Genomic DNA, 10,435 nt, shown 5'->3' on the forward strand with positions numbered 1-10,435 from the left:
CAAGCCCGTGGGTATGTTCCCGCCCCAGCCTAAGGACAAACCCTCCAACGTGAGCACTAACAAGATGGATCAAGTCCCCAGTCTCAGAGAGGAAGGGTGGAACAGGGATGGGGACCAAGTGCCAGCAAGGTGGGGCTCTCTTTCTGGGGACTCTTGGTCCCGCTACACGAGTGGCTGTGGCCCATGAACACAGGCTCTCCGTCCCCCGGGGGCCACCCCACAAGCTCCAGCCCAGCTGCCAGGTTTCCCCGGATACAGCCCCGGTCGCCAAGGATTTATTTTTGCATATGGTTTGGGAGAATCTCTGTTGCTGGAATAACGACAACCTTTTTTTTTTCCCCTCCTCCTTCCCTCCAATAGGCAGATTTTATAAACCAGAGCAGCTGCCTGAAGGTTTCCAAGAGAAAATTCTGCACAGTTTCTAATCAGGGTGACAGTTCCCCCTGCACAGGAAGTTGCTTTTATTAATTTTTTTAATCTTTTTTTTTTTTTTTGTCAGACTCTATCAGTCATCAGACAGCACTTGGGTCTTGTGGGCATTTGTGTTTTCCCCCCACCCCGGGTTGCCTGGAACTCACGATTGCATCTAAACCACAGTGGGCCCGCCCAATATAGGGGCAAAATTGAACGACTGAAAAATGGGTCACTCTCGGAGTTCCTGTCCTGGCCCAGTGGTTAACGAATCCGAAGAGGAACCATGAGGTTGTGGGTTCAATCCCTGGCCTTGCTCAGTGGGTTAAGGATCCGGTGTTGCCATGAGCTGTGTTGTAGGTAGCAGACGCGGCTCAGATCCTGCATTGCTGTGGCTCTGGCATAGGCCGGTGGCTACAGCTCCGATTCAACCCCTTGCCTGGGAACCTCCATATGCCGTGGGAGCAGCCCAAGAAAAGGCAAAAAGACAAAAAAATTTTAAAAATAAAAATAATGGGCCACTTGCATCGCCTGGGTAGAAAAATCCCAGTAATTTATGGAGTAGGACCATGACGTTCCACCCCTTTCAAGGCTGTAATGATTTCCTTCCAAAGAGGACTGTATGGAAACGGGGAGGACCAGAATAACTTTGCAGTCGAGAAACCTGACAAACACTCCCTCAGCGGATGATCAAGGCCAGCAGCCACAGTGATCAGTCATGGTGACAGCACTGTGCCCTTGATAGGATGTGATGAGAATGGCACTTTATTTACCTCCATGATCTTCCTCCCCAAACCCATAACCCCAGTTGAAACATGAGAGAAAACATCAAACCCCAATGGAAGGAAAGCCTATAAAATACCTGACCAGGGAGTTCCCGTCGTGGCTCAGTGGTTAACGAATCTGACTAGGAACCACGAGGTTGCGGGTTTGATCCCTGGCCTTGCTCAGTGGGTCGAGGATCCAGCGTTGCCATGAGCTGTGGTGTAGGTTGCAGATGCGGCTCGGATCCCACGTTGCTGTGGCTCTCGCGTAGGTGGGTGGCTACAGCTCCGATTTGACCCCTAGCCTGGGAACCTCCATGTGCCGCGGGAGCGGCCCGAGAAATGGCAAAAAGACAAAAAAAAAAAAAAAAAAAAAAAACCTGACCAGTACTCCATCAAAAACAAGGAAAATCTGGAGTTCCTATTGTGGCTCAGAGGTGACGAATCTAACCCGTATCCATGAGGATGTAGTTTCAATCCCTGGCCTCGCTCAGTGGGTTGCGTATCTGGCATTGCTGTGAGCTGTGGTGTAGGTCGCAGGCTCGGCTCGGATCCCTCTTGCTGTGGCAGTGGTGTAGGTTGGCAGCTGCAGCTCCAATTGGACCCCTAGCCTGGGAACCTCCCTATGCTGTGGGTGTGGCCCTAAAAAGATAAAGAAAAACAAACAGGGAAAATCTGAGACATGATCACCGCCAAGGGGAGCTTAAGGAGACATGATTAATTTAATATGGTATCCTGGATGGAACCCTGGAACAGAAAAAGACATTAGGTAAAAACAAAGGCTATCCAAATGAACAGTGAAGTTCAGTGAGCAGAACTGCGCCCATGTTGGTTCCTTAGCTGTGAACAGCAAACAGATGTCAGATGTTAACAATGGGAGAAACGGGTCGGGGTATATGGCAAGTCTGTAAAACCTTCACCACTTCCCTGTAAACCTAAAACTATTCTAAATTAAAAGTTTATTTTTTAAAAAAAAGTGTTTGGAGTTCCCATTGTGGCTCAGAATGTTGGGAACACATAATGTTTGCGAGGATGCAGGTTTGATCACTGGCCTCGCTCGGTACAGGATCCAGTGTTGCCGCAGCTGCCTTGTAGGTCCCAGAAGCAGCTCAGATCTGGTGTTGCTGTGGCTGTGGCCAGGCCTGCAGCAGCAGCTCCAATGGAACTCCTAGCCTGGGAACTTCTATATGCTGCAGGTGCAGCCGTAAAAAGAAAATAATAATAATACATAAAAAATGTTGAGGTTTCAGGCAGTCCTCAAGACCTAGTTCTCTTTGGTTCCTCTTTCTGCAAGCTTGGAGGACCTGAGCAGCTGATGTGGGGACTATCCAAGCTCCTAGCTCCCAACCTCATTGCCATGGCAACTATCATCATTTTCAAGCCCAGGGAAAACTCCCATGTCCTCACCATTGATACCCAGTTAGCCAGCACAGGACCTGGCCCAAAGTCGGTGCTAAGTCTGTATTTGTCAAATGAAACTCAAGGAGGACCTGTCGACAGAGGGGATACAAGCAGAAAGACCAGCTCCTTCATCCCAGGGCAAGAACCCAGCACCCGGTGGTCTCCATTCAGAGAAGGAAGGCTTCTGGTTAGAGGGGGTAGGAGACTTCTCTCAACCGCCTTGGAGAGCAGGCATGCAGGTTTACTTAGGACTGTATTGACTGGAGGCCTTTGGGGATAATGAGGGGCAAGCTAAATCCACACCCCACCCCCCCCCACCCCCAGGTGACGCCTCCACTGCCCCTCTGTCCCCTTGGGGTGTCAGCTCCGGGCTGCCAAAAGCCATCTGCAAAGCTTCATGTGCCACAGATTGTTTGCTAGTTCGTGAATAGCCATTGCCTGGCACACAGTAGGCACTTTAAGTGTGTTCCTCTGATGCCTACCATCTATATGACCAGGCCCTGTGCCCGGAAGGAGACAGAGTTCTCTTTTAATCCTTTTTCAGGAGGCATTGTCAGCCATCCCCATTTTCCAGAAGAAGAGACAGAGGCCCAAAGAGCTGGAGAAACTGGCTTCAAGTTCCAACTATAGAAAAGACATAAGAAAGGTTTCAAATTCAAGGGGTCAAAGTCCCAAACCCGTGCCTTCCACGGGCCCACCAGCCAGGCTGAAGCCAAGGTTGCTGGGCCCTGAGGGGCCCCCCCCAACTGCCTGCCCTCCACAGAGGCACCTGTGCTTGTTCCCTCATCCGTGGCCTCCAGACCGCAGTAATTTTCAAGTCTCTTTCTTTTAAAACTTAATATGCCTATTTCCCCCTTATAGGTACTTTTCAATATTCCTTCGGGCTGTCGCCTGGACAGGACAAGGAAGCAGAATCCAGGGAGATGGATGCTTATTACAAGCATTCAATTAGGAAAGTTTGAATAATGCAGCCCTGAATGCTCGATCGATATCTGGAGGCTTCGAGACACCCTCCCCCACCGAGGACTTTGAATGGCTTTTTCCGTATTTATTGTTCCCTAACCAGATACTTCAAACATATCCTGTACTTGGTAGAATTTGGTATCTGCCCAGTGCCCAAAGTGCCTTCTCAACAAGCATTTACCCCTGTGTTGGAGTATATTTAAAAGATTTATATCCTTCCGTTGCTGAATGGAGTCCTTGGGAAAGGCGGATTTTGCCTTCCCAGGGAAAAGATCCTACGTCGGCTGATGGGGTGGCCTCCGACAGGAATATTTTAATACATCACTTATTAAAATGGACCCAGGCCTTGGCCTAAGGGCTCCTGTCCTTTCCCACCCCCCCACCCCACCCACCCCCACCCCCGCTTCCCAGCAAAGGGCAGCTCCAGGCCTTAGCTGACCACATCCAAGCCCTGCCTCCCTCTGACCCCTTATGCAGTTGTTTGTTCGGAGAATAGGGAGAGAGAGCCCAGGCTCAGAACAATAAGCCAACAAAAGGATCTTTAAGGCTAAAGGACAATGGCTGCCGTTGGGACAGGACGGAGCCTGGGTCTGGGGTCAGGTGACCTTGCATCCCCATCCTGAAGCCTGGACTCTGGGTCCAAGTGTGCCTCAGGACTTACTAGCTGCGTGACCTTATCCAAGTTACCCAATGCCTCCAAGCTCTGGTTTCGCCTATACCATCAGGATACTAGAAATGCCTGCTTCCTAGGGCCATTGTAAGCCCGCCATACAGTGAAAGCTCAATGAATGTGGCTGTGGTGCAGTGATTTTAGTCCCCACCCCGCCAGGGTGTTGAGTTCCTCACCTACAGAAGAAACGAAAGGGCTACGGGTTTCCAGGATGGCTGGGCCCGAAGAAGAGACAGTGGAAGGGAGAGCCCTTTGTAATTGCACGGTGCTTTGATCAGGTAAGTGGTAATTACTCCTGGGTGTGGACCTAGACCTGCCTTCTGCAAGAATCTTTTCATTTGGTTCTTTCTCCTCTTGGTCAACTGATGCTACACAGAGTGTGGGCCCTGCCCCCCTCAACCTTTTCATGGGAAGAGCACGGGAAACCTAGGCTCCGTGGTGCCTACAGGTCCATCAGCTGCAAATGCTGGGGTTCTCTGGGGTCAGCAGCGGGGAGGGCCAGGTTTGGGAACAGGTCACAAGCCTGGGAAAATCAAGCTGGCACCCTGCCCCGCCCCCACTCATCACGCTGCTTGGTACTGCCAGCTCCAGGCAGGCCCGCCATCCCTGATAATGATTGATGGGGATTCTGCTGGGTCCCCTGAGGCTCTGGCCCTCCACCTCCTGAGACAGGAGATGAGACACCACCCCCCTCCCCACAAGCCCTCTGGAGCCCTCTTCCTCCCCGCTCCCCGACCCTGGGGCCTGTCTTACCTGATGTCTGAGTCACACTCAGGCTCCTGTCACTGTGAGCTGTGTTGTGACTCCCTGGCTGACAGTTTTACAACAAACACATTAAAAGCTCCCGGCACTGGGACTCCTGGATGCTGAACAGCCCAGGAGAAAAAAAGGGAAAAAAAAAAAAAAAAAAAAAAAAACAACCTCTCCCTGCTTTTCTTCAGCCAAAATTCTTCTCCTGACTCCTCCTCCCCCACGGGCCACTCCACTGCCATGAACTGTCCTGAGCCCAAAACGGGGCTGAGAATTTTTTTTATAAGAAGCCTTCTTAAGCAGTGATGGGAGACGGGCTGTCGCGTGGGGAAGGCTGAGATAAACCAAATCGGGCTGTGGGCCCCAGAGGACCAGACTCGTCCCTCCAGCAACACCTGTGAACTCAGGAAGGTGAAGGGGGCAGAGCATTGCTCCTGGGTCAGCCCTGCCTTTGAGGACACGTGACTCTTGCTAAGGGGTTATCTGATGCCAAGTGCTACTATGAACTGGGTGTTGTGTTAACCCCCCTGACCCCCGCCCCGACCCCGCACCTTCTAGCTGGGAGCTGCATTATCCCCACTTCACAGATTTGGAAACTGGAACTTAAAGAAGTGAAGGAACTTGCTCCAGTCCACAGAGCTGGAAAGTGAAGGAGCTAGGATTTGAACCCAAGTCGGCCAGCCTCCAAACTTTGCCCTTCACAAGACTGACTTCTTGCCAACCAACACACCAGGCCTCCCCTCAGCACTCAACCAAGGCTGGCAGAAACCTCGGGGAAGCAAGGAGAGCCCAATGCAAATCCAAATCAGATGAACTTGCCCTTCAAGGGTAGCCTGGCCAGTCCAGCTTGTCTTTCCTATCATCCGAGCCCAAACCCACAGTGGCCTCCACAGGGCCTTTTTGCCTTCCAGACTAAAGCTGCCATTCCCCCCGTCCTGTCTGCAACCAGCAGACAAAAAGCAAGTCCCCAGAACCAAAGCAGAGAAAAGAGAGGCGTGAGACACAGGAACAGTTCTTTTATTGTACATTGGAGAAGTAGCCCTGTGTGCTGGTTAAAGGTGCAACATACAGAATATCGAATTAAGAAAAGAGGGAACAGGGTCGGGAAAGGAAGAAACCTTTTGAGGTCCAAAGTTGCAAACAAAAAAGGGTAAAAGATTTCCTCACGCAAGAGGCATTTTTGCAAATACCATGCAAACAGGCAGCTGGTGTGCCTTAAGAGAACCCCTATAAATAACAGAAAAAGACACTCCAAGCATTCCTTTACATGGACTCAGAGCACAGGGAAAAGAAAAGAAACCAAAATGCCTTTTGGCATTTCAAGATATTTGGCACTCTTGTGATTACATTTTTTTTACAGTCCATTAAAGAGAATAAACTGACACAATATTAGAGGGAAAAAACAGGCTGCTCACACAACAGACTGCAGAGAGGTTAGAAAAAGCTCAAGCATTTTTTTTTCTTCTTTTTTTTTTTTCCTGACATATAAAATGTGTTCGTTTGCATTAACTTGGGCAAATAGCTTGCAGCAACAAAGAAACACAAGCTTTACAATTCATTTTAAAATAAAGCAAGGATCCTATGTATGATTCCTTAGAAAAGTTCTCTTCTTGTTTGAAACACATTCTTGATAACTTCAAAAGCTGATCAGAATAAAATGGAATATCTCTAGAGATCATTTTCTGATTTTTTTTTGTACATCCCAGGATAACAACATAAAAAAAATAAAACTGGACAGCATTTCACATCCAAGTGCACAGAATCATTTTTGCAAGATTAAATAATGTAAACATGGGGAACAGCCAAATCAGCAAAGAATGCCAACACCTCAAAACACCCGGTGTTGCTGCTTTATTATTTAAGTGGTTCAAAATCCAGATCTATGATTGCGCAATATTCACTGTATATAAAAAGAAATGGATATTAATTTTGACAAACAGCTGCAACTGAGACTTTTTTATTTCTTTACATGTGGGTATATAGTGATTTTTTTCAATTTTTTAAAAATTTTTTTTAACTTTTATTTTGCAAAGGAGCCCAGAGCCTTCTGCTTCTTTCTCACGCCTCATCTGTCTCCCGGCCTGACACGAGACACAGGTTGTTGACTTCATCGTGGGTAGCAAGCTAGTAATAAATTTCAAAGTGCTTTCTCTTTTCCTGCTCTTTTTGCCAATAACTGTTATCGCCGTTCCCATTCTTATTCTCTCCCTTAACTCATTGTCTTTGGGGGAGTTAGACACCGGGAGGTGCCTTGTCTGTCATATTTTTCAGCACGTCATCAATCCTATCATCTTCAATAACAACTGCAAAAAAAGGGGGGGGAGAAAAGGAGAGGTGAGCGCACTTGGGCATGGCCAAGGGGTCTCCCAACGTTTATCTTTATGCCTGGGGGAGGGGGGGGTAGATTGAGGATGCGGGGGGGGGGGTGTCTACGTGCGCCCTGGCCCCCTCCTCTCTGCTCTGCATGAGGTCCCTTCGCAGCTTTCCGCTGAACCTCTCTCCCAGCTCGAGGCTGCGTCCCAGCCCGGTTCTGAGAAAAGGAAACAGAAGGCACAAATCCCGCAGCCCTGGCTGCAGCCTCGGCGCGGCGCGAACCGGCCTGGTCCCTCGCCCCACCCCCACCCACCCCGAGGGCGCAGGTATTTAGAAAGAAGGCCCCAGGGTAGGCGAGGAAGGGGAAGGGAAGCCAAGGTCTCCAGGTCTGGGACCCTCGGGAGTGCCCTGAGCGCGGCGCGGGTCACCCAAGTCTGGGTGCAGAGGTGCGCGGAGCGGGGACGCCAGGGGGCCGGTCGCACCGGGCGCAGCCCACTGGGGCTTCTGGCCTCGCCTGAGCCCCCCCCGCCCCCGCCGGCCCCTTGCGCGACTCCTTCCCGCAGCCCCCGGGCGGTCTCGGCCTCTCCAGACTCGCCGCCGCCGCCGCGGAGGTGGGAGCCTCCCTTCGCAGCCCACCCGGGGCTCGCCCGCCTCTCCGCTTCTGCCTCTCGCAGTGTCCTCGGCCTTTTTCACCATCTCTACCTAGCTTTGCCTTCCTCGGTCCCTCCATCAGTCTCCCTCCATCAGCCGGAGCGACGGTCACCTGTCGAGGTCTCTGGGCCTCTCTCTGTGTCCCGGGTGTCTGTCGCCCTCACTGTTTCAGCTGCTTCTCTGTCCTCCCCAGACTTGCGTCCTCCGCTCGCTGTCTCTCCGGCTCTGGCTCCTTCTCCCGAGCTTTGTCTCGGTCTCTGCCCATCTCGGTTTCCTCCCTCCCTCTCCCCGCCGCCTCCCTCCCTATCTCTGCGTCTCAGTCTCTCCCGGCGGCTGTCGGTCTCCCTCATTGTCCCCGCGCCTCTGGAGCTCCTCTAGGAGCCTCTCGGCGTCCCAGTCTCTCCCGGGCTTTTCCAGCTCTAGCGCCGAGCGCCCGGGCTCGGCAAACCCCCTCCCCCTGCCAAATAACAATGAAAAGCCCTTGCGACCCGAAAGCCCCTTGCCTTCCCCGCAGGAACCGGTCCTCCACCCCCACCCCCGCGGCCACCACAGTTCCCCACGCCGTCCCCTGGGAGCCCTAGAACCAACCCCCTCCGGATTGTAGATCGAGTGCAGCTGCGACTACACTGCGCAAAAGGGGCCCGGGGTGGGGGGTGGGGGGCGGTTGGAAATCCAAAGGCAAACTTTGGCACGGGTAGGGGCCCAGGTATAACCTTTCAGCTCCCGCTGCGGCGAGATGCCGCCACGCCCCCTGGGTGACCCTACAGAAGATCGGCTGAGGGGGAGGGGTTCCCGAGGCCAGCCAGAGCTGGACCCGCAGTGCGGGATCCCCCCCAGTTCTGCGCGATGGGACTTTGGTGGGTCGGAACCCATTCCGGAGTGCGGGAGACTCCCGCAAACCTCTGCCAGGCCTCGGTGCGGAAGAAATGAGTGTTGGGAGGGGACCGCGTACTCACCCCTCTTGCTCCGGCCGATCTGGCCCAGCTTGGGCGGCCGCTTGTTCTGCCCCGCGCCGAAGAAGTTATTGGTGTCCTGCAGGCGGCAGGAGAAGATCTGGCCCACGTCGCCGCCGTCGCCGTAGGGACTCAGCTTCTCGTCGCCGTAGGGCAGCACCTCCGACATGGTCGCGTCCGGGGGCTCCGCGGCGGCACCTCCTCCGCCCGCGTCCCCGCCCGCGGCGGACAGGGTCAGCGGCGCTGGGGCCGGGGACGGCCGGCCGGGGACGGCCCGCGGGCTGCGGCGGCGGTGGCGCCGGCGAGAGGCCGGGGGACACCGCTGGGGCAGGAGCGCGCAGCCGGCCTGAGCGACCCCGCGAGCGCCCGCAGCTGCGCTGCGCTGCGCTCCGGCTCGGCGCGCGGCGAGTGGCTGCTGCTCCGGCAGAGGCGAGCAGGACTCACATCCTCGGCACGCTCGGGCGCAGGGCTGGGACCCGGCCGGGCGGGGCCGTGAGCCGGAGGAGGAGGCTATCCCAGCGAGCCCCGAGGGCGCGGGGCCGAGAGGGCGCACCCCGGGGAGCCGAGCGGGCCGGTCCTGCGGCGAGTGCGGGCGGCGGCGGCTCTGGCTCGGGAGGCTGACTGGGGAGCTGCGAGCGGCGGGGCTGCGAGGGGTGGAGGGGGAGGGGAGCGAGGGAGGAGGGAGGGCACGGGTGAGGGGGGAGGATACCCGGAGGGAGGGAGGGGGTAGAGGGAAACCGAGAGGGAGACGGGGAGAGAAGCAGAGAGAGAATGGGAGGCAGGGGAATCGACTGAAAGAGAGAGATGCGGGGGGGGGGGAGGAGAGAGGGAGGAGAAGAAAGGGCGGAGGGAAGGGCTAGATCGGGATCGGAGAACTAAAGGGGAGAGAGGAGGAAGGAAAGAAACAGGAGGGTGAGGAAGAGGGTCGGAGAAGGAAGGAGGAGAGTAAGAGGGAGGAGAAGGAGGCTGGGACCAAGAACCAGCCGGTGAGCGAGCTGCGAGCGAGAAATGCCGGCCGCGGCGCGGAGGCGAGGCCCGGGGGAGGGCAGGAGGAGGGCGGGGAGGAGGGGACCCGGGCCGCGGGGAGAGATCCCTGGAAGCCGAGCGACGTCACGGGGCCGCGCCGGCCGGCCCGGGCCGCGGCTCGCTTCCTGCCCCCGCCCCCGGCCCCGCGTCCCGCCCGCGCGGAGGGGCCCCGCGTGAGCCCCGCCCCGGCCCGGCGGCCTCTGGGCGCCTCTTGCCCTGGCGCCCCCTCCCGCAGGGTGTTTACCGGGTCCCGAGCCGGTGTGCGGCGGCTTCGTGCGGGACCTGACACTGGACCTGCCACCCTCGGGGAGCTGGGGGCAGTGGGGTTCTGGGAAGGGGAGGGGGATCCGCGGCGCACACTCGGGGAAGGACAGAGGGATGCTGGTCTCCCCGGAGGCCAGACGCTAGGGCAGAGGTCAGAGGGCACCCAGCGACCACCCGACGCGTTCTCTCCAACCAGCGCCAATGGGGGAGCCCCTTGCCCCCATCACACTTGGGCCCCACTTTAGACTCTCAGGGCTCGGCCCCTTGGG

General features: G+C 55.4%; 1 protein-coding gene across 1 annotated transcript; it reads right to left on the bottom strand.

Annotated features, from left to right (window-relative positions):
- Positions 5,959 to 9,987, bottom strand: CAMK2N1 (calcium/calmodulin dependent protein kinase II inhibitor 1). The gene is made up of 2 exons (XM_003127675.5): positions 8,880 to 9,987; positions 5,959 to 7,262 (listed from the first exon to the last, which is right to left on the bottom strand). Exons 1-2 carry the CDS (start codon positions 9,043 to 9,045, stop codon positions 7,192 to 7,194), a joined length of 237 nt encoding a protein of 78 aa, XP_003127723.2. The 5' UTR covers positions 9,046 to 9,987; the 3' UTR covers positions 5,959 to 7,191.

Source organism: Sus scrofa, chromosome 6 (assembly GCF_000003025.6).
Source record: "Sus scrofa isolate TJ Tabasco breed Duroc chromosome 6, Sscrofa11.1, whole genome shotgun sequence".
Lineage (NCBI taxonomy): Eukaryota > Metazoa > Chordata > Mammalia > Artiodactyla > Suidae > Sus > Sus scrofa.

Excerpts from the sequence above, each read along its gene's own strand:
- CAMK2N1 (XM_003127675.5), bottom strand. The coding sequence starts at position 9,045 with ATGTCGGAGGTGCTGCCCTACGGCGACGAGAAGCTGAGTCCCTACGGC. Across the intron at positions 7,263-8,879 it reads GATCGGCCGGAGCAAGAGGG|TTGTTATTGAAGATGATAGG; the intron begins GTGAGTACGCGG and ends CTTTTTTTGCAG.